This window comes from Cnephaeus nilssonii (genome assembly GCF_951640355.1).
Source record: "Cnephaeus nilssonii genome assembly, chromosome: 7".
In the NCBI taxonomy this organism is placed as follows: Eukaryota; Metazoa; Chordata; class Mammalia; order Chiroptera; family Vespertilionidae; genus Cnephaeus; species Cnephaeus nilssonii.
This window is the reverse complement of record NC_137078.1, coordinates 23,930,432-23,955,016: the sequence shown is the minus strand read 5'-3', so window position 1 is coordinate 23,955,016 and position 24,585 is coordinate 23,930,432. Positions and strand designations below refer to the sequence as shown.

Sequence of the window (24,585 nt, the reverse complement as noted above, 5' to 3'; positions counted from 1 at the left end):
ATTGTCTACTTGTAACATGAGCATGGTAAACACACCTGTTACCGTGACTTCAAGGAATTCCTTGATGGAATAACAGTTTTCTGATCGTTACTGTAACTCTCCTGGTGGTGTGGTTACCTCAGAACCCATTGATGCACCTGACCTTTGCTTAGGAAAGTTAAAACTTACCTAGGAGTATGGACTCTGGACCAGAATCACCCTGGGGGAGCTGAGTAACCTGACTTTAGGGAGAGATTTGTGGGGATCTGATTAGAACCTCATGGAAACTGACTTCTTGAAAGATGCCATAGAGTGGGGCCAGTTTGGAATTAGCCTGAGAGGCCTTTCATTCCATTTAGGCCCTTTGTTGGCTTTCTCCTTGTACAGGTCACTGTCAGCTGACAAACTACTGGACTGCCAGTGTGTGCCTGTTACCTGGCAGAGAAATCACTCATCTCCAAGTGGTATCTCTCTTCCAGTTGACTGGGAACTCTAAACTCTGATGTTCACTTTTGTCAGGTCCTCAAATTCCTGTGCAATTCTTACCAAGAAAAACCCCGCTTACTTTATTTTAGCAAACTCTTACATATTTAGCTTGAGATTAACCTGTTTTACACAATTGAATATTTTGCCTTGCTGAGAAAAGATGAAATTAAACACAGCACACGTGTATATTGCATGAAGGCACTGAGGGATTCTAAGATGAAAGTGACATGGCTCTCACTTCCCCAAATTTTCAAATTGGACCTGGCATTCCTTTAGACCACTTGGTGTTAATGCCCACAGAAGCCAGAGCAGCTCAAGTAATTGGCAACTAACTTCAAGGGTTCCCGTTGCCCCAGGGAATCAGTCAGTACAATTGGAAGGCTTTTTCCCAGCTGCTTCAGTGTGGCCACTGTGTCCTCACAGTCATCGAGAGCAGCATCCTCAACTCGGTGCTCATTTTCAATTTCTGAAAATTTATGTAACTGGTGCTTAAATGTAGGAAAATTAACTTTTTTTTAAAGTACAATAAGGTTATTCTTTACTCTCACATATCTGATGAATGCCGTGAATTTCTACCTTCCTTTTAAACTTAGAAAGAATGAAACTAAAGATCATCAGTTAAGGGCAGTGTAGAGATTGCTGGTGGCCTGTGGGGGACTATAGGTTGTCCACGGACTTGTGGCCTTTTTGGTAAATTTTTATTCATAATATTATGTCAACATTGAGACACCTAGAAGTTATGTCCCTCTCTGACGTAAGTGGGTGGCTAGGTGGCCTAAAGGGATTGAGGGGATTGGTTCTAGACCTCACTCTTCCCCTCACTTGAGTCCTGTTTAGATTTAACTCACTCAGAACTCGGAGTCTTTTGGAGAGTTTACATAGACTATCTGCTTTTCCGGGAATGGCTTGAGCTCTGAGGGAAACTTTTAGATATACTGAAGTGCACACTTCACACCACCGTGGTCTTCTTTTTTCGTCAGAATTAAACTTTTCATTTTAATGAAATATTCAGCATAAATTTGATTAAAAGTTTGCAATTAACAGTTAAGTATTTAGGAACAACTAAATTAACTAAATTAATGTTTTTCTTTATTAGTTGTGCAAACATTATGAATATTTAAAAGTATTGGTTGATGCTAAAATAATGTCAGTTGCTCAATAAATGTAAAAGATGAATGAACAGGATCTTAAACAGAGTATACTTAGTTGTGGGTAATCTTCCCCACACACAAAATCTCCCTGGACAGTAATGAGTTCATCCACTGGCAGATGGGCTGTCCATTTCGGTATTTTTTTAAAATATATTTTTTATTGATTTCAGAGAGGAAGGGAGAGGGAGAGAAAGATAGAAACATCAATGAGAGAGAATCATAGATTGGCTGCCTCCTGCATGCCCCACACTGGGGATTGAGCCCGCAACCTGGGCATGTGCCCTGACTGGCAATGGAACCGTGACCTCCTGGTTCATAGGTCGACACTCAACCACTGAGCCACGCCAGCCAGGCTGTCCATTTCTTGACACCCTGGCCAATAACCCTAAAAAGGTTAGCTTTCCACCACACCAACAAAGACCCTAAGGACACAAGTGCTCGCTCCCAGTTTGGAATCCACACTAGGGAATAAGGTTAACAGGCACCGACTCAGCTGGGCCAGCCTGGCCCTAGTCCCTCCAGCAGTGTCCACACAGCATTGCAGCACTTATAGAAGTGGACATTGGCTCATCTGCAGAACGGTTCTGAAGCTGCATGAAATAGGCACGAGGATGTTCACATTTGGGACATGGCTCTGCTGTAGAGTCAACGTTCTCCCAGGCAGCTGCTCCACCAAGCATATCATCCACTGCTTTCAGCTTTGGATACTTACTGTTTGTTACCTTGTAGGTGGTGGTGTGCACAGAAGGGCAGGTGTTGCAGGCAAAATGGTGGCAGCGCTCTCCCTACTCCTCTGCAAGACAGCAGACTCAGCACCCCCAGGCTCCTGCAGCCCACTCTGGTCTTTTGAGTTTACCTGTGGAGTGGTTATGACCAAAGACCTCAGGATTGACGTATTCAGGCATGCAAAACCCTCCAGGGAACCGAAAATCAGATTTACTTAATGGTTTACAGCTGCCTGTCACCATCTGGCATTTCCTGTTTGTAATGCTCTAAGTTCTGTGCATAGGGATAGAAACTGTGTTACTACTAGTCCACCAAGACCGTGGGTGTTTGCCCCTCAAAGCCACCTCTGCCCAGTATACTCATTCTTTCTTCTCCCCTCCTATAGTATCAAAACCTGCTCAGAGGAGAGGATCTATTCATCTAATTCTCAGTGTGTTAAAATGGTGAGGTTTTGCCTGAAATGTTACCTTTTCCAGGACTATTCACCTTTTTAATAATCAGGAAGCTATCTCAATATTCAACTTCATCTAATAGATACTTACTGATTTGCTACCATGTGCCAGACACTAGACTAGGCTCTCAAACTGTACTTTTCCATAGAAGCATTTTCCATTTATTTAAAAAAAATGATTTAAGAGGTCACATGCTCAGTTTTTATAATAGCGGATGAGGTTAGATGAGTAGGAAATTGAGGTGCAAAAAAAGAGAATGCCACTGAGGTCACCCATGCCATTGAATCAGCTAGAGAAAAGCACATTTTCTGTCCACCAATCATTGAAGTGCTCAATATGTCGTTCTGTTGAATCTACTTCTTTTCAAATTTTTGTCTAAGCAGTTTTCTAATCACCTTCATTTCTTAGTAAGATGCCTCCATGTTAGTATTTTTTACAGAGCTTGAAGAAATAAATGTGCTGGTGTCAAATTAAGGTTAAGTCTTTGGAACAATCTAAAAATAAATTATTGAAGCACTCTGGTGAATTTGAGGTTTTAGTGCTTTGAACTCAAAAGAGTGCATCAGTTGCTTTTGGTAGAAAATAATTTTCAGGTGGCTCACTTAAGTCCGTATATTAATATGCTCACACAGCAACACATATCTTCCTGGGGTATATGGTATTAGGAAGGTTAGGAACAGTGGAGAAGCCTTCTATAGGGACTGGTGCATGGGGGGACCTCCACTTTATTTCACCTTGGCCCGGTAATGTAATAGTTTCTTACCTTTCTTGATGGTGATGCTTTTTATTGGAATTGGCTCTGTAGTTTACAGAATGCTGCCTAAGTCATATTTGGAAGTTTATTTAATTCTTGTTGCAAATCATTATAATCAGGATAATACTACTATTTTATGTTTGAGGAAACTGGAGTATTATACCTAGATCATTATTTCCTTCTCAGCATGTCATGACATTGTGTTGTATTAAATTGACTTTATTAATGGGTTGTTTCCAGCACAGGATTACTGTGAGAAACTTAAGTAGGGTTATCTCAAAATAAAAATAGTAAGCTATTTTCAGTTGAATTCTGGCTCTCAAATGTATTTCAGAAAGTATCTTCTTGCTTTTTTTGTTGCTTGTTAATTATTTTTTAACTTAAAATGAGAATCATTTTAACCTTTTATTTTTTTTTCTCTCCTGAACTTGATTGTTTCCCACTTCCTTCTAGCTACTTTATGTTTTCTCACAGTTTCTATTCTGAATTTTGGCACATTGATGGTTTATGTGGAACAGATTTGATGAGAAAAGATGAATATCTAAAAAACTGTTTTTGTTTAAACATTTTTTACAAAGTTTCAAACATATACAAAAATAGAATAGCACAGTGAACCCCGTATGTTCATTGTTCAGATTCAGCAATTATCAACTATTGCCACATTTGCTTTGTCTCTCTCCTTATTTGTAAAGTAAATCTTGGACTTGTCTGTTATATCTCTCATGCATCAGTTTGCATCTCAAAAAATACAGATATTATATAAAAGCAATGCCAGTATCATACCTAACAAAATGAACACTAATTCTTTGATATTATCAATTGTGCAGTCCATAACTAGATTTCCTGGTTTTTAGAAATGCGTTTTTACAGTTTATTTGTTCAAAGCCAGATCAAATAAGTTCCACACATTACATTTGGTTGAAGACCAGTTTTTAAAGCAAATGGTTGTTAAGGAGCCACATGGAGAAACTCTCATTGTTCCCTTCAACAATTTTATTTTCAACTCCCTGTAACATTTCCTCTTTCTCTATTATTCCTAACTAATCTTTTTTTTCTTTATTTGAGGGGAGGTAGTGGGAGAATCCCAAAGTTGATATATTACAAATGAGACGTTAAGTTTATTTTACTTTTAAAGTGATCTTTATTGAATTCTACCATTACATAGTAATTCGAAGTTCTGCACTTTTAAAGATATCTAAAGTATTAACATGACTGGGATTAATGGTTAACATCTTACCTAATAATAGACAAACATGCTAATTGACCGTACCTTCGCGACACCCACAGACAATCAGGAGTGAGTATGCAAATTAACACACAAAGATGGCGGTTAATTTGCATACACAGCTGCCAAGCGGCCAGGTGCACTCTGGGCCTCTGAGCAGCGTAGGAAGGTGGAAAGGCAGCTCCAGCCAGAGCAAAAGTGGTGCCGGCAGCCAGGGAAAGGAAGGCCCATTCTGTCACGAATCTTCGTGCATCGGGCTTCTAGTTATGCAATAAATCGACTAACCAATAATGCAATATAAGCTTTTTATAAAAGTGCGAGTGAAGAAAAGCTGTGACATTCAATATGAATTACTTTTGTTACCAGCAAGGGAACCTGGCCCTTGGTGGATCTGGCTGGAGCCAGCCAGTAGTGTGTGTGTTCTTGACTTCATGTAGGAAAAATTTAACAGCAGGAGTCCAGGTAACTATGAGGGAATGTTATTAAAGATGGGGACAGTAAAACAAGAAAGGGCTTAGCAACAGGAGAAACTAGGCTGAACTACCCTAGTTCTCTGGGAAGTCAGAGAAAAGGGGGCCTTGGGATCAGGTTCAGGGGGTAGCCTGGGACAAGGGGCCGCTGCCCATTGCTCCCCTGGTTGCAAGCCTTACGGGGTCCGTTAGGGTTTAGGAGATAGATTCCTGTGGTGGAAGAAAGGTGAAAAGGAATGGCAATGGCTGCTCCCCAGAGGAAGAGCACAAGCTAGGTCCTTTGTCCTGAGGATTTATCTTTCTCACAGGCAGGAATCTTAGGGGAAGTCTCGGGAGGGTTTCAGCAGAATATTAATTAGTTTTCTAGGTTTGCTTCTCCACTGATTGGTCTGTTTCAGGGTAGGGGGTCCTCAGTCATCACAGCTGGAACTGGTATCACCCACCTAGTTCTGCCACTTTCCTGGGTCTGAAGCTGAAGCACAACTGAGGCCTAGATGTTATCTCTAGAGAGGTGACTTTCTGTATCTGTTGTGAATTGCTCTTGTATCAGTTTCCCTGTTCTACTTGTCCTGGTTTACTGACCAGTCTCACGTTGATTAATAATACCATGTTCAGTTTATATTTAGTGATTTGAGTTTACCAAAAGTAAAAGAAATAGCACTGGCAATGATGATTATTTCTCATTTCTTTGTGCAGTATTTCAGACTTGTGTTTTGTTCTGTTTTCTCTTTTATCATAGTTATAAGTATACTAGAGGCCCGGTGCACAAAATTTGTGCACTGGGGGGGGGGTCCCCTTAGCCCAGCCTGCACCCTCTTCAATCTGGAACCCCTCAGGGGATGTCTGACTGCTGGTTTAGGCCTGATCCCGGGGATTGGGCCTAAACCAGCAGTCGGATATCCCTCTCACAATCCGGGACCGCTGGCTCCTAACTGCTCACCTGCTTGCCTGCATGACCGCCCCTAACTGCCCACCCCCGTCAGCCTGATCACCCCTAACCGCCTCTGCCTCCCAGCCTGATCACCCCTAATTGTCCCCCCCCCCCCGCTAGCCAGGTTGCCCCCAACTGTCCTACCCTCCTCCCCCCGCCGACCTGGTTGCCCCCAACTGCACCCCCTGCTGGCCTGGTGGCCCCACGCAGCCTGCTGTTCAGTCGTTTGGTCGTTCCTCACTAACCCCCCTGCTAGCCTGGTCGCCTCACACAACCTGCTATTCACTTGTTTGTTCATCCCTCACTAACCCCCCTGCCAGCCTGGTCGCCCCACACAGCCTGCTGTTTGGTTGTCCATCTGGTCATTTAGGTCATGATGGCCCCTGGCTTTTTATATATTAGTGTGGATAGATATATTTTATTTAGTACTGCCAAAGTAACCAGTCTACGTAACCTTTTCCAGTATTCTTATGTTTTACCTAGAAGACTTGCACTATTTATTTATTTATTTATTTATTTATTTAATAAATCTTTATTGTTCAGATTATTACAATTGTTTCTCCTTTTTCCCCCTCATATCTCCCCACCACCCGGTTCCCATCCCCCCTCTGCCCTTACTCCCCCCCCGTTGTCCTTATCCATAGGTGTATGATTTTTGTCCAGTCTCTTCCCGTACCCCCCACACAGACACCCCTTTCCCCCTGAGAATTATCAATCCACTCCCATTCTATGCCTCTGATTGTATTATGTTCACCAGTTTATTCTGTTCCTCAGATTTTTAATTCACTTGACTTTTAGATTCACTTGTTGATAGATATGTATTTGTTGTTCATAATTTTTATCTTTACTTTTTTCTTCTTTTTCCTCTTTTTAAAGAATACCTTTCAGCATTTCATATAATACTGGTTTGGTGGTGATGAACTCCTTTAGCTTTTTCTTATCTGTGAAGCTCTTTATCTGCCCTTCAATTCTGAATGATAACTTTGCTAGGTAGAGTAGTCTTGGTTGTAGGTTCTTGCTATTCATCACTTTGAATATTTCTTGCCACTCCCATCTGGCCTGCATAGTTTCTGTTGAGAAATCAGCTGATAATCGTATAGGTGCTCCCTTGTAGGTAACTAACTGTTTTTCTCTTGCTGCTTGTAAGATTCTCTCTTTGTCTTTTGCCCTTGGCATTTTAATTATGATATGTCTTGGTGTGGTCCTCTTTGAATTCCTTTTGTTTGGGGTTCTGTGTGCTTCCTGGACTTGTAAGTCTATTTCTTTCATCAGGTGGGAGAAGTTTTCGGTCATTATTTCTTCAAATAGGTTCTCAGCGTCTTGCTCTCTCTCTTCTTCTGGCACCCCCATAATTCTGATGTTGGTACGCTTGAAGTTGTCCCAGAGGCTTCTTACACTATATTCAACTTTCTGAATTCTCTTTTCTTCTTGCTTCTCTGGAGGAGTATCCTTTGACTCTTTGTATTCCAATCTTTGAGTTGATTCTTGCGTTCCTCTAGTCTGCTGTTGGGTCTCTGTATAATATTTTTTATTTCAGTCAGTGTATGTTTAATTTCTAGTTGGTCCTTTTTCATATCCTCGAGGGTCTCATTAAATTTATCGGCCTTTTCCATGAAATTCTTGAAAAACCTTATAACCGTGGTTTTGAACTCTATATCCATTCGTTTGTTCTCCTCCATTCTTTCGTTTGGGATCTGTTTCCTTGCCTCCTCATTTTCGCTGCTTCCCTGAGTTGGTTGGGTAGCTTTGTGTACTAGGTGTTCTATTGGTTCAACGGATCAGCCTCCCAGTTACCTGAGGTGGACACTCTTGGTATACCCCTTTGTGGACTGTGTGTACAGCCTTGTTGTAGTTAAGTCTTGATTGTTGTTGGTGTCACTGGGAAGAATTGACCTCCAGGCCAATTGGCTGTGAGGACCCGCTGTGTCTATAATGGAAGAATTGCTGTGCTGGAGACACGTTTATGGGGCAGGACTTGTTCAGGCAGGGCTTTGGTGCTCACTGAGTCTGCCTCTTGAATGTGTCCCTTATGAGAGTGGTTGAAATCTGGTGTCGTCTCACACAGACCACTAGATATACTAGTGTCTGGATCTCCAATGGGGTGCAGGTCAGCTACTATCTGAGGCCCCCCAGCAGGAACTACAGCAAGAACTAGTTTTCTCCTCTTTGCTTGGGCGGTTTTGGAGCAGTCTGCCTGGAGCTGCAGTTAATTTGGTTAAGCTTCCACAGAACAGGCCATTTATATGCAAAAGACGCTGTGTGGAGCCTGGGCGGGTTTGTAGAATGTGTGGGGTGGGGTCTCGGCGTTACTAGGCTAGGGCGTGGCAAACGGCGATGGTTGCCGTCAGCCGTCTCTCCCTTTCCACATTTCCAAGTCCCTGCGTCCTGCGCTCTAGCGCAGTAAACAATGATTGCTGGGCGCACCTCTGCAAAAAAGTCACTCTCACTTTCCGACCCGATGGCCAAGAGTCCAACTTCTCCCCGTAGGCGTCTGGGTTCCCCGCATGTCCCCAGAAACTGGATTTCAGAGTGTTCGGAGCTTGTCTCCCTTCGGGTTGAAGAAAAGCCGCGCGCCCATTCGCCCGCCACTAGCCCGATTCGTGTGCCTCCGTACCTCAGCTTTTCAGCGTTTGTGCTTCTTTCTCTTCTTAGTTGTAAATCTTCCACTCAGCCAACTTTCCCGTGGTTCTGGGTGGTAGACATTTTGTCTTTTAGTTGTATTTTTGAAATTGTTGTGCGAGGCGGCAGTTTAGTTGTTTAACCTTGTCGCCATCTTGGTTCCTCTTCTCTACATTATATATTTTTTAAATTAAAGTATACTTGGTATTCAATATTATTAGTTTCAGGTGTATAACATAGTGAGTCGACATATTTATATCTTAAGATGTGCTCACCATACTAAGTCTATTAATCATCTGTCTAGTAACGAACTGTGTAAAGTTATCACACTATTATTATTATTGACTAGATTCCCCTTTACTTTTTTCACCCATCCCTTATCCCCTCTGGTAAGCATCTTGTCTTTCTCTGTCTGACTTATTTCTGAAAGGTTAGAAATAAATATTTGAAATACCAACCTAGATATTTGTGAGATCACGTAAGAGTGGTCCAAAGAGGATCTTAGCAGTTCCCTTTCAATATCCTTCTAACAGCTAACCATTGGAATTTTCCTGAATCACTAAAAATAACACTAAAATAATTTGGAGTGTAATGACTGACTAGGATAATCATACCGAGGATTTCACAACTAAGTGTCTTTCTCACACTTTGGAGTGGAAATGGTAGAGCATAGCAATCAAAATAACTTTACTTAGTTGTTGCTCAACCTACTTTAAACCAGACTTACAAGTTTCCAAAGTGAACTTGGAAGTATTTATTGTTTCTGTATGGCAGGTTAGACTTTTTAAATACAACTTCCTAGCCCTAGCTGGTTTGGATCAGTGGATAGAAGGTTAGGCTGTGGACTGAAGGGTCCAGGTTTGATTCTAGTCAAGGTCACATGCCTGGATTGCGGGCTCGATCCCCAGTAGGGGGCGTGCAAGAGGCAGCAGATGAATGATTCTCATCATGGATGTTTCTACCTCTCCCTTTCCCTTCCTCTCTGAAATTAATAAAAAAAAATTCTTTAAATAAAGGAATAAAAATAAGTAAATACAACTTCCTAGACTCATCTGGAGAGATATATACAAATTAGTTTGTAGTAAAGAGATTATTGAGTCTTTTTAACATTGTAGATAAATTAATCTCATTGATATTTTAATTTTTGAAAAAGAACTTAGAATAATTTAAATATCTTTGTATGAAATTGGCATTCCAATTCGTTAAAGTTGTTTGCTCAGAAGTTTCCGTCTGGTGTTTAGCCAGGCATTATTGACAAAAAAAACATGGGATCCTGTGTCAGGGTTTGCATGTACAGTTGTGCGGGTTATACACTGCACAGCACAGGGTTGGGGCATTTGTACATGAGTCAGCTTGTATATTAGGACAGTTTCTGGCTGGTGGCAGTGAAGTATCTTAAGGAAGGAGCACTTCTATTTTTACAAAGGCTGTGTAAGGGCTTGCAGTGGTACTGTGGCCTATGTTTCAGACTCTATTTAGAAATGAGTATTTATTGAAGTAATCAAGAAGAGCCTGTACAGCCCAGCCAGCATGGTTCAATAGTTAAGCATCAACCTATGAACCAGAAGGTCATGGTTCAATTCCCGGTCAGGGCTTGATCACCAGTGTGGCACTTGCAGGAGGCAGCTGATCAGTGATTCTCTCTCATCATCGATGTTTCTATCTCTCTCTCCCTCTCCCTTCCTCCTTGAAATCAATAAAAAATATATATTTTTTAAAAACAGCATGTATAGCAATACTGTCTCATATGAGATTATACCATAATTTAGCACTTGCTTTTTGGTGACCTCAATAATATAGTACAGAGTCCACAGCCAAAAAATGGTAACAGTGGGCCAGTGAAGTGAATAAATTATACAAAGTTTATGAACTTTATATTTTATATATAGAAAAGCCTATTTCATTTTGTATACGCATTTCTGGCCCATTTATATGTTTTCCAGTCCAATAATTTAAAAAAGCAAGTAGAAATGTGAGAAGCTGTATAGTTAAGTAGCTCACAGAAGGAGTAAGGTGTCCAGTGGTGGAGATGGAAAACTTAAATTTAGAAAAAATAGACACAGGATCCCAAACAAACTAAAAAAAAAACTAGTGTGGATTGGTGTCACGCTAGTAAATGAAGAGGCATCCCTACCTTGTAAATGTGAGGAGAGTACTGTTTCGCCACAAAATGCAGTCAGTGGTAGTCATAATAATGACCTGGAGTTTATCAGAAAATGTTAAATAGAATATACCATACCCTCTTTAATGAAAGAGTTTTGTAATATATTTTAGAAAGCTTTATTTTAAAACTAGAGGCCCAGTGCACTCTGGGGTCCCTCCGCGTGGCCTGCGGGGATGGGGCAGAAACCGGCAGTCCAACGCCGCCTGCCGCTCCTGCTCATCCCTGCCCCGCTGCGCCTGCCACCGCCGCCACTTGGTAGGCTCGCTGCTGCTCTGCTGCGGTCTCCGAGCACCCATCCTAGGGTGATATCAGCGCTCATGACCTAGAAGCGGCCGTGGGCTCGTGCCCAGTCAGTCCCAATGCCAGTCTCAATCAGGTCCGGGTCCAGATGGGGGCGGGGCACCCAGGGGGAGTGTTCAAGGAAGAGGCTCACGCTGCTGCAGCTACGCTCACCAGCTTTGAGCCCTGTGTCTGGTGCCTATCGGTCAGCTGAGTGGTGCTCCCACTGTGGGAACGTACTTACCACCAGGGGGCAGCTCCTGCATTGAGCGTCTGCCCCCTGGTGGTCAGTGCGCATCATAGCAACCAGTCGAAAGGTCAAATGGTCAAATGGTCACTTAGGCTTATCTATAATAATAAAAGCATAATATGCTAATTAGACCAGGCAGCTGAACGAATTTCCGGACATCATTCCAGACGTCCTTCTGGACGAAGCCGTGGTGATGGGGGCCGAGGCAGAGGCGGTTAGGGGCGATCAGGCAGGCAGGTGAGCAGTTAGGGGCAATCAGGCAGTCAGGCAGAGTGGTTACAGGTGATCAGGCAGGCTGGCAAGCAGTTAGGGGTGATCAGGCAGGCAGGTGAGCGGTTAGGAGCCAGCAGTCCCGGATTGCAAGAGGAATGTTAAATTGACAGTTGGACATCCACTGAGAGGTCCCAGATTGCGAGAGGGTGCAGGCTGGGCTGAGGGACCCCTTACCCCCTTGTGCATGAATTTCGTGCACCGGGCCTCTAGTCCTATATAATAAAGAGGTAATAAGCAAATTGATCCTCATGCCCTCGCACAAGATGGCCGTCCCCATCTGGTCAAATATGGCTGCCACAAGATGGCTGGCAGGGGAGGGTAGTTGTGGGTGATCAGGCCAGCAGGGGACAGCAGTTAGGGGCAACCAGGCCAGCAGGGGAGAGCAGTTAGGGGCAACCAGGCCAGCAGGGAAGGGCAGCTAGGGATGACCAGGCCAGCAGGGGAGGGCAGTTAGGGGTGACCAGGCCTTCAGGGGAGGGCAATTAGGAGTGACCAGACCTGCAGGGGAGGGCAGTTGGGGATAACCAGGCCTGGAGGGGAGGGCAGTTAGGGGTGACCGGGCCGGCAGGGGAGGGCAGTTTGGGGGGACCAGGCCAGCAGGGGAGAGCAGTTGGGGGCACCCAGGTTGGCAGGGGAGGGCAGTTAGGGGTGACCCGGCCGACAGGGGAGGGCAGTTAGGGGCGACCAGGCTAGCAGGGGAGGGAAGTTAGGGGTGACCAGGCTGGCAGTGGAGGGCTGTTGGGGGGGACCAGGCCTTCAGGGGAGGGCAGTTGGGAGTGACCAGGCCTGGAGGGGAGGGCAGTTGGGGGTGACCAGGTCGGCAGGGGAGGGCAGTTAGGGGTGACCAGGCTGGCAGTGGAGGGCAGTTAGGGGCGACCAGGCTGGCAGGTGAGGGCATTGGGGATGACCGGGCCGGTAGGGGACAGCAGTTGGGGATTACTGGGCAAGCAGGGGAGAGCAGTTGGGGGCAATTGGGCCGGCAGGGGAAGGCTGTTGGGTGTAATCGGGCCAGCAGGAGTGCAGTTAGGCGTAAATCAGGTTGGCAAGGGAGTGATCAGGCTGGCAGGCAGGAGAGCAGTTGGGAGCCAGCAATTCCGGATTGTGAGAGGGATGTTCGACTGCCGGTTTAGGCGCAATCCTACAGAGATCGGGCCTAAATCGGCAGTCGGATATCCCCCAAGGGGTCCCAGATTGGAGAGGGTGCAGGCTGGGCTGAGGGACACCCCCCCCGCCAGTGCACAAATTTCATGCACCGGGCCTCTAGTATACATAGATTTATCTTTATGGTTGAAAGTATTGTTGAAAGCATTTCCCTATGGAACCCCTCCCCCCTGCACATGACGCCCCTCCCTTGCCACACTATTGTCTGTGTCTGGGGATTATGCATACATGTATATAAGTTTTTTGGTTAATCTCTCCCCACCCATCTACCCACCCACCCCCAAATTTCAACAAATGGTAGAGATTTGAAGTTTTACTTAATAAAATGTGCTGCTTAGTTCTCTTTATGAAACCTACCAAGTACACATAAGTGGACCTCTTTTCTAATGATGCCAGATAAATGAGGTTTCTCTAGTTTGATCACACAGAGGAGTTGTTTCTAAAAAGGGTATTTGGGACAAGGAAACATAAAAATGTTTGCTACAAATTTTCTATTTGTAGTTTCTCACATATAGTAAAGACTATGTTTGGACTATATACCACATATAATATTTACTACAGATTTTTCATTTGTGATATATAATACATAGTAAATACTATGCTTTTACAAATACTTTTTCTTGCTAAAAATACTGGCTTCTTCGATCCAAAATATGAACAACTTTGTAATTTACTATTGAAAAATTTTCTTGAGCTCTAAGAATATTTTTGTTTAATTATAGGTTGAAGACTTTAAGTGACAAGTCAAGAGAAGCTAAAGTAAAAAGCAAACCAAGGTAAGCTTGTGCTAAGATTTGATTTACTATGACCTAAATTTCATCCAACTTTTAGTTATAGTCATAATGGTATAATTACTTTAATGGGTTTTATAACTATTAAGTGCATCTGACTACAAAACAACTTATGATTCTTTTAAATTTTGTAACACTGGAAAAATTTTTGATAAAATTGTAAAATGATTGAAAAAATGGTTAAGTGTAATTGTTTTACTCTGAAATTCAATGGCTATTTTTCATTAATCATTTTATTTGCATACTAAGAGCAAATTAAAAGTCCTGCATTAAGAAGCAAATTAATAATGGAACAGTACCTGGCAAGCAAACATCTTTAGCTCTGTTCACTTTTTAATAAAGTAAAACACATGGCCAAATGTCACTTTCAACCTAGAGATAATGAGCTTTCAAAAAATTCTTATTTTGCACTACATTAAAGTGTTTATTATTATGTGCTGAAACTAATTTACTAGTATAGGGCCAAGTGATTGTTGATAGAATACAACAGTGTACTTGGAAATAAAGCAATATATTTCTTTAAAAGTTTAGGTAAGTTGTCATTAGTGATTTTAAAATATTTCATGTTACAATTGACAATGTCAAAATTCTTATATGTAACTTTTTTTAATTGGCCTAAATTAGAAACAGTTTTAATAAAATAAGTGTTTCTTTTGGCAGGACTGTTTCATATTTGCCAAAGTACTCTGCTGGATTGGAATTACTTAGCAGGTAAGTGTTTTCATTTAAATAAGAAGATTGTACTTCTGACTATTTTATTGTCTAAAATATTTTATAATTTGTAGATAGAAACTTTAATAATAATGAAATTTTATATGAACATAGTGATTCGGAATTATTTGCTTATTCTTTTCTCAGAGGGGCTTTTACTTTTCACTGGTTAATACAAAGGCCATTAAGACTGAGCAGAATGATCAAATTATATTTACTACTCAATACTTTATGTGTATTTATTATGCTTACTAGAGGCCCGGTGCATGAAATTCGTGTATGGGGGTGGGGGAGTCCCTCCAGCCCAGCTTTCACCCTCTCCAATCCTGGACCCCTCAGGGGATGTCCAACTGCCGGGATCGGGCCTAAACCAGCAGACATCCCTCTCACAATCCGGGACGGCTGACACCTAACCGCTCACCTGCCTGCCAGCCTGATTACCCCTAACTGCCCTCCTGCCAGCCTGATCATCCCTAACTGCCTCTGCCTGCTGGCCTGATCACCACTAACTGTGCCCCCTGCTGGCCTGGTTGCCCCCAAATAACCCCCCCCCCCCCCGCCAGCCTGGTTGCCCCCAACTTCTCCTCTGCCAGCCTGGTTGCCTCAAACTGCCCCCCTCTGCTGGCCTGGTCACCCCCAACTGCCCCTCCCCCCACTGGTCTGGTCTCCCTCACCTGCCCCGCCTGCCGTCCTGGTCGCCCCACGCAGTCTGCTGTTCAGTCGTTTGGTTGTCCCTCACTAACCCCCTGCCGGCCTTCTCACCTCGTCACAAGAAAGTTGATCTTGAATTTGAGTCCTCAATCATTTTCTTACTTTGATTCTTACTTTTTTATTTTTTCTTCATGGTTTTATAGATATGGTTTTCTTAGCTATGACATCAAAAGCATAAGTAACGAAAGAAAAAATAGAAATATTGGACTTCAGAAAAATTAGAAACTTCTTTACTTCAAAGAACATGATCAAGAAAGGGCAAGAAATAACAATCTACAGAATGGGAGAATATATTTGCAAATCATATACATGATGAAGGACTTGTATTTAGAGTATATAAGTAAGTTTTATAACTCAAAAATAGAAAGACAACCCAATGAAGAAATAGCCAAAGGATCTAAATAGATATTTCCCTAAAGAAGATATACAGATGGCCAATAAGCACACGAAAAGGTGTTCAACATTATTAGTCATCAGGGAAATGCAAATCAAAACCACAATGAAATAATATTTCACACCCACAACTATAAGAAAGACAGATAATAACAAGTATTGTTGAGGATATGGAGAAATTAGAAACTTTTTGTATTGCTGGTGGGAATGTAAAATGGTGCAGCTACTGCGGAAAAAAGATTGGAGGTTTCTCAAAAAGTTAAACATAAATTTACCATGTGACCCAGCAATTTCACACCAAGAGAAGTAAAAACATATGTCAACATAAAAAATTGTACACAAGTGTGCAGAGCAGTATTATTCATAAATCAGTATTATTTATGATAGCCAGAAAGTAGAAACAGTACAAATATTCATCACCTGAATAGATAAACAAACTGTGGCATATTCATACAATAGAATATTATTCAGTCACAACAAGGACTGTGGATGAAACTTAAAAATATATTAAGTTAAAGAAACCAAACAAAAGCCCACATATTGTATGAAATGTCCAGAAGAGATGAATTCATAGAGACATTAAATATATATGTGGTTGCCGAGGTTTGGTGGAGAGGGGAATGTGTAATGACTGCAAATGTGTGTGTTTTTTGGGGGTATGAAAGTTTTCTGGAATTAGATAGTGGTAATAGATGCCCAAATTTGTGAATATACTAAAAAATACTGAATTATATACTTTAAGAGGGTGAATTATTTCAATACAACTGTTAAATATGATTTTATATGTTGTATGTTGTTATATGTAGTTCTGTAGTTAAAAATGTGTCATCTGACAGATACGTGGTTAAGATGTGTGCAGTAGAAAGTATGGTTTTTCCTTATCTGTATTTATTTATTTATTTATTTGGTTAATATATATATATATATATATATATATATGTGTGTGTGTGTGTGTGTGTGTGTATATATATGTATATATATATATACACACACACATATATATATATATATATATTATTGTTTAAAATATTACATATGTTTCCTTTTTCCCTGATTGACCCCCCCCCACGACAAGCCCCCACCGCCCCAGTGTCCCTGTCCGTTGGTTATACTAATATACATGCATACAAGTCCTTTGGTTGATCTCTTACCCTCCTCCCTCCCCTGCCTTCTCTCTGAGGTTGGATGGTCAGTTCACTGTTTCTTTGTCTCTGGATCTATTTTTATTCATCAGTTTATGTTGTTTATTATATCCCACATTTGAGTGAGATCATGTGATACTTATCTTTCTCCGACTGGCTTATTTTGCTTAGCATAATGCTCTCCAGGTCCATTCATGCTGTTGCAAATGGTAAAAGTTCCTTCTTTTTTATAGTAGCGTAGTCTTCCATTGTGTAGATGTACCACAGTTTCTTAATCCACTCATCTGCTGATGGGCACTTAGGCTGTTTTCAAAATCTTAGCTATTATAAATTGTGCTACTATGAACATAGGGGTGCATGTGTCCTTTCTGATTGGTGTTTCTGATTTCTTGGGATATATTCCCAGAAGTGGGATTACTGGATCGAATGGGAGTTCCATATTTTAATTTTTTGAAGAAACTCCATATTGTTTTCCTCAGTGGCTGCACCAGTCTGCATTCTCACCAGCAGGGCATGAGGGTTCCTTTTTCTCCACATCCTCTCCAGCACTTGGCGTTTGTTGATTTGTTGATGATAGCCATTCTGACAGTTGTGAGATGGTACCTCATTGTCGTTTTGATTTGCATCTCTCTGATGATTGGTGACTTTGAGCATGTTTTCATGTGTCTCTGGGCCTTCTGTATGTCTTCTTTTGAAAAGATTATATTTAGGTCCTTTGCCCATTTTTTATTGGATTCTTTATCTTCCTTTTGTTAAGTTTTATGAGTTCCCTATAAATTTTGGAGATTAAACCCCTATCTGAGATAGCATTAGCAAATATGTTCTCCCATGCAGTGGGCTTTCTTGTTGTTTTGTTGATGGTTTCTTTTGCTGTGCAGAAGCTTTTTATTTTGATGTAGTCCCATTTGTTTATTTTCTCCTTAGTTTCCATTGCCCTAGGAGCTGTATCGGTAAAGATATTGCTACAATATATGTCTGATATTTTGCTGCCTATCGAGTCTTCTAAGATTTTTATGGTTTCCCATCTTACATTTAAGTCCTTTAACCATTTTGAGTTTGTTTTTGTGTATGGTGTAAGTTGGTGATCTAGTTTCATTTTTTTCCATTTATCTGACAAATTTTCCCAGCACCATTTATTGAAGAGACTGTCTGGACTCCATTGTATGCTTTTGCCTCCTTTGTCAAATATTAATTGAGCAAAATGGCTTAGGTCTATTTCTGGGTTCTCTGTTCTGTTCCATTGGTCTATATCAGTGATGGCAAACCTATGACATGCGTGTCAGCACTGACACGCGTAGCCATTTCTGATGACACGCGGCCGCTGAGGCGGCCGTATGCCGAGGATGAAACATTTGCGAAATAATGTTTTTTCCTCAAAGTGACACACTACCCGAGTTATGCTCAGTTTTTTGGAGAAGTTTGACACACCAAGCTCAAAAGGTTGCCCATCACTGGTCTATATGTCTGTTCTTGTGCCAGTACCAGGAAGTTTTGAGAACAGTGGCTTTGTAATATAGCTTGATATCTGGTATTGTGATCCCTCCAACTTTGTTTTTCTTGCTCAGGGTTGCTGTGGCTATTCGGGGTCTTTTTTTATTCCAGATAAATTTTTGGAGAGTTTGTTCTAGGTCTGTGAAATATGCCGTTGGTATTTTAATGGGGATTGCATTGAATCTATAAATTGCTTTGGGTAGTAAGGACATTTTAATATTGTTGATTCTACCAGTCCATGAACACAGTATGTTCTTCCTTTTGTTTATGTCTTCCTGTATCTCTTTTTTCAGTGTCCTGTAGTTTTCTGAGTACAGGTCTTTTACGTCCTTAGTTAAGTTTATTCCTAGGTATCTTAATTTTTTTGGTATGGTGTTAAATGGGATTGTTTTTTTAGTTTCTCTTTCTGTGAGTTCATTATTGGTGTATAATCCTTATCTGTATTTATAATGACACCATACCTACATTTTGCTTTCTCTTTTCTCGTTTGTTTGTTTGTTAATCCTCACCTGAGGATATTTTTCCATTGATTTTCAGGGATAGTGGAAGAGTGAGGGAAAGACGGAAAGAAACATCAATATGAGAGAAACACGTTGATTGGTTGCCTCCTGCATGGCCCCAACTGACCAGGGCCTGGGCCAGGGAGGAGCCTGCATCCATGGTACCTGCGCTTGACAGGATTCAAACCTGCGGGACCCTTTGGTCTGCCGGCTGATGTCTATCCATTGAGAAAAACTGGCTAGGGCTCTTTTCTCATTTTTTATTGGGTTTCTTTTTATGGTTGCTTAATCTAGAGATTTACCTTTTCTTCTCTGAAATCAAAGTGCTCAATTTGATAATAATTTCCTGCCCTGTTTTGTTGCGTGAAGAACATACGTGAACCTGAAAGGAGATATAGTAAAATTTAGTCAGAGGTATACTGTTTACTGTTTACATTTTATCTTTATTTTTTAAATTTAATTATTTAGTTGAAAGACTTTATTCAAAGATTTATTTTGGAGATGTAGACTTTTGTGTGTGGTAGTTTTTTTAGGATGGAGTACATTTTCGGACTTAATATGAAAAATTTACAATCATAGGAAGGTGTCTATAAATGTGTTCACTCATTGCACTGAAATTCTTTTCTCTTTAGAACTAATACTTGAGTAGAGGAAAAGCCATTTTTAAATAGCAGATATTTAAATAATTTTTAAATTTTTTAAAATTTGTGATAACATCTATACTAATAAAAGAGGAACATGCAAATTAACCATCACTCTGCTACACCCACCAGCCAATCAGGAGTGAGTATGCAAATCAACCCAACAAAGATGGCGGTGGCCACAGAGCTGGAGCGAGCAGGAGGCTTGGGTGGCCCCCGGTGATGGAGGAAGCCAAGTTTCCTGCCTGCCCTGGCCGGCCCTGGCCTCCGCTCAAGGCTACAAAGTTTCAACTATAGAAGATAAATAAATCCCAGATACCTGCTTCCAGCCGGCGCTGGCCTCTGCTCAAGGAGGCGCTGAAAAAAAAAAAGAAAAGAAAAAAAGGAGGGCTGGGAGCCTGGATCGGTGGGGGATGTGGCCAGCCTGCAAACAGCCATCAGCCCCTCACCCAGGCTGGCCAGGCACCCCAGCAGGACCCCCCCACCCTGAAGGGGCTGTGGCCAGCCTACAAACAGCCATCAGCCTCTCACCCAGGCTGGACAGGCACCCCAGCGGGGAACCCCACCCTGAAGGGGCTGCGGCCAGCCTGCAAATATCCCTCAGCCCCTCACCCAGGGTGGCCACACCCCCATGGGGTAAGGGTCCCTGCTGGGGGGCTTGTCCAGCCTGCATATAGCCATAAGCCCTCACCCAGGCTGGCCAGACACCCCAGTGGGGACCTCCACCCTGAAGGCGGTGTGGCCAGCCTGAAAATGGCCCTCAGCCTCTCACCCAGGCTGGCCAGGCACCCCAGTGGTACCCCCATCCTGATCCGGGACACCCTTCAGGGCAAACCAGCCAGCCCCCACCTGTGCACCAGGCCTCTATCTATACTAATAAAAGGGCAATATGCTAATTATACTGGGAGACCTTCCAGGAGACCTTCAGGACGTTCTTCTGGACAAAGCCATGGTGGCGGGGCCGAGGTAGAGGCGGTTAGAGGCCAAGAAGGGAGGGAAGTTGTGGGTGATCAGGCTGGTGGGGGGCGGGCCCATTGGGGGTAAGCAGACCAGCAGGGGGGTCAGTTGGGGGCAAGCAGGCTGTCAGTGGAGGTCAGTTGGAGGTGATTAGGACGGTGGGGTCCAGTTTGGAGTGAGCAGGCCAGTAGGGGGGCAGTTGGGGCGAGCAGGCCAGTGGGGAGGGAAGGTGGGGACGAACAGGCCAGCGGGGGGGGAAGTTGGGGGCGAGCACACTGGCACGGGGGAAGTTGGGGGCGAGCACACTGGCACGGGAGGCAGTTGGGGGTGATCAGGCTGGCGGAGGGGCAGTTGGGGGCAAGCAGGCTGGCAGGCAGAGTGGTGAGGGGCAATCAGGCAGGCAGGCAGGCAGGTGAGCGGTTAGGAGCCAGCAGTCCCGGATTGCCAGAGGGATGTCCGACTGCCGGTTTAGGCCTGATCTCTGTAAACCGGCAGTAGGACATCCTTTGAGGGGTCCTAGATTGGAGAGGGTGCAGGCCAGGCTGAGTGACACCCTCCCACCCACCCCCCGTGCACGAACGTGCACCGGGCCACTAGTCCTATATAATAAAGAGCTAATATGCAAATGGTCATCATGCCATTATGTCTCAGGCACTCAACACTGGGGAGAGAGGAATGGGGACCAGCCAGGCACAAATGTGCTCGTGAGAGAGGAATGGGGACCAGCCAGGCTGTGGCCTGGAAAAGGGACAAGCCACATGTCCCGTGGTCCCAGGCGCCAGTGGCTGGGGCTGCGGCCTGGGATAGGGACAAGCTGCCCACCCCATGGTCCTGGGTGCCAGCAGCTGCATCTGCACCTGCAGCCCGGGAGAGGGACAAGCCGCCTGCCCTGCGGTCCTGGGCACCAGCTCCTGTAGCTGCGGCCTGGGAGAGGGACAAGCCACCTACCCCGTGGTCCCGGGCACCAGCACCTGTGGCTGCAGCCTGGGCGAAGCCACCCGCCATGGTCCCCTGCGGCCGGCCAGAGGGAGGGAAGCCCAGATCCCAGGTGCCTGTGACTGGCTGGAGGAGGGAATCCTGGGTCCCGGGTGCGAGGCGAGGCAGAGGTGGTTAGGGGCAATCAGGCTGGTAGGGGAATAGTTAGGGGCGATCAGGCAGCCAGGCAGAGGTGGTTAGTGGTGATAAGGCAGGCAGGCAGGCAAGTGGTTAGGAGCCAGCGGTCCCCGGATTGCGAGAGGCAGTCGGATAGCCCCTGAGGGGTCCCAGATTGCAGAGGTTGCAGGCCAGGCTGAGGGACAATCCCTCTCCCCTTCCCGCTGTGCATGAATTTCGTGCACCGGACCTCTAGTATAACATAAAATTTATTATCTTAACCATTTTTTAAAAATGTATTTTTTATTGATTTCAGAGAGGAAGGGAGAGGGAGAGAGGGATAGAAACATCAGTGATGAGAGAGAATCATTGATTGGCTGCCTCCTGCATGCCCCCTACAGAGGATCGAGCCTGCAACCCGGGCATGTGTCCTGACTGGGAATCAAACCCTGACCTCCTAGTTCATAGGTTGACGCTCAACCACTGAGCTACACCATCTGGGCTTAACCATTTTTTAAATGTACAATTTAGTAGTGTTAAGTACATTCATACTGTTGTGCACCCAATCTCCAAAACTTTTCATCTTGCAAAACTAAAAATATACCTGTTAAACAATAACTCCCCATTGTCTCCTTCCCCTTGCCTCTGACAGTTGTCATTCTACTTTATCTCTTTATGACTTTGATTAGTACTCTGGGTATCTTACCTTATAATAGAGAAACATGCAAATTGACCGCACCTCCGCTATGCCCACGATTGGGCAGGCAGGAGGCTGGGGGCGGGACTCCGGGTGGCATATCCGCCGTTGAGAAGTTCAAGATGGCGGTGCCAAGTGGCCCGGCCCATGCCGCCGCTCCCGGGGGTGCCTGGGGCGATCGGCACCCCGGGGGGGCGTGGCCGGGCCCATGCCGCCGCTCCCGGGGTGCCTGGGGCGATCGGCACCCCGGGGGGGCATGGCCGGGCCCATCGGCACCCTGGGGGGGCGTGGCCGGACCCATGCCGCCGCTCCCGGGGGTGCCTGGGCCCATCGGCACCCCGGGGGGCGTGGCCGGACCCATGCCGCCGCTCCCGGGGGTGCCTGGGCCCATCGGCACCCCGGGGGGGCTTGCCCGGGCCCATGCTGCCGCTCCCCGGGGTGCCTGGGGTGATCGGCACCCCGGGGGGGCGTGGCCGGGCCCATGCCGCCGCTCCCGGGGGTGCCTGGGATGATCGGCACCCCGGGGGGGCGTGGCCGGGCCCATGCCGCCGCTCCCGGGGGTGCCTGGGGCGATCGGCACCCCCGGGGGCGTGGCCGGGCCCATGCCGCCGCTCCCTGGGGGTGCCTGGGGCAATCGGCCACCTAGGGGGGCGTGTCCGGGCCCCTCCCGCCCCTCCCGGGGGTGCCGGGGGCGATCGGCCACCCGGGGGGGCGTGTCCGGGTCCCTCCCGCCCCTCCCGGGGGTCCCGGGGTTGATCGTCTACCTGGGAGGGCGTGGCCCTGCCCCTCCCGCCCCTCTCGGGGGTCCGGGGGTCGATCGGCCACCTGGGGGGGCGTGGCCCGGCCCCTCCCGCCCCTCCCGGGGGTCCCGGGGTTGATCGTCTACCTGGGAGGGCGTGGCCCTGCCCCTCCCGCCCCTCTCGGGGGTCCGGGGGCGATCGGCCACCCGGGGGGGCGTGGCCCTGCCCCTCCCGCCCCTCCCGGGGGTCCCGGGGTTGATCGTCTACCTGGGAGGGCGTGGCCCTGCCCCTCCCGCCCCTCTCGGGGGTCCGGGGGTCGATCGGCCACCTGGGGGGGCGTGGCCCGGCCCCTCCCGCCCCTCCCGGGGGTCCCAGGGGCCGAGGCTTTCCGGGCCTTGGGCACCAGCGGGGAGCCTGCACCGAAACCACTGGGGGTTGGCTCCTGTGATCGGTAGCAGGGACGCTGGGTGCGGCGAGCCCAAGGCCAGGAAAGCCTGGGGCGGAGGCTTTCCCGGCCTTGGGTACCAGTGGGCAGCCTGCACGGATCGCAGGAAACCACTGGGGGTTGGCTCCTGCGATCCTTAGCAAGGATGTTGCGTGCCGCCGAGCCCAAGGCCACCGCCCGGGGCCAAGCCCCGACCCTGAAAAAGGCAGAAGGTGGTGGCCACAGCCAAGGCCTGGGTCCCTGGTGCCGGCAGAAAACTGATGCAGGCAGCCAGGTGAATGAAGGTCTATTGCACAAATCTTCGTGCAAACGGGCTACTAGTCTCATATAAATGAACTTGTACAATATTTGTCTTTTTGTGATTGGCTTATTTCACTTAGCATAGTGTTATTAAGATTCGTCCATGTTGTAGGGTTTATGTCAGAATTTTCTTCCTTTTCAAGGCTGAATAATACTTAATTGTCGTGTGCTGCATAACGATGTTTCAGTCAACGACTGACAGCATATACACTGAGTGGCGAGATTATTATGATCTCTGAACACGTAATAATCTGGCCACTCTCAGTGTGTGTGTGTGTGTGTGTGTGTGTGTGTGTGTGTGTGTGTGTGTGTATATATATCCTACATGATAAAAAGTTAATATGTAAATTACCATCACTCCGCTATGCCCACGATTGGGCCAGCAGGAGGCGCAGGGGGCAGGACTCGGAGTGGCTAGGGTGGTGATTGGGCCGGCAGGACGCTGAGCTTGTGCTGCGGCTCCCGGGGGAGGAGTCTGGCGACAGTTGGGTCGCAGGAGTGCGGGGCAGAAGACTCGGGTTTCCACGCAGCCCGGGCCGGCCGAGGGAGAGCTCATGAGGGAGCCGGAAGGCAGAGGAAGCGGCGGCCCCAGCCTTCCTGGGCTGGAGGCAAAGGCAAGACCCCGGCCGCCGGAGGACCACACCCCCGCCCCGCCTCACCCTAGGGGCCCAGGGACTTCAGAGCTGCCGGCCACACCGGGTCCCGACCAGCGGACAGACAGCCTACACGTGCATGATTGAATCATGCACTGGGTCTCATATATATACTAGAGGCCCGGTGCACGAAATTCGTGCATGGAGGGGGGTTGTCCCTCAGCCCAGCCTGTACCCTTGCCAATATGGGACCCCTCAAGGGATGTCCGACTGCCCGTTTAGGCCCGATCCTGGTGGGATCGGGCCTAAACGGGCAGTCGGACATCCCTCTCACAATCCAGGACTGCTGGCTCCCAACTGCTTGCCTGCCTGCCTTCCTGATTGCCCCTAACCGCTTCTGCCTGCCAGCCTGATCACCCCCTAACCACTCTGCTGCCAGCCTGTTTGCCCCCAACTTCCCT

General features: G+C 46.0%; 1 protein-coding gene across 1 annotated transcript in view; it reads left to right on the top strand.

The window, feature by feature from the left end:
- Positions 1–24,585, top strand: part of DTNBP1 (dystrobrevin binding protein 1) — a 152,199-nt gene that overhangs the window by 1,561 nt on the left and 126,053 nt on the right. The window contains exons 2-3 of the mRNA XM_079776853.1: positions 13,643–13,696; positions 14,372–14,422. Coding sequence (XP_079632979.1) covers positions 13,643–13,696; positions 14,372–14,422 — 105 coding nt within the window. The remainder of the gene's footprint in view (positions 1–13,642; positions 13,697–14,371; positions 14,423–24,585) is intronic.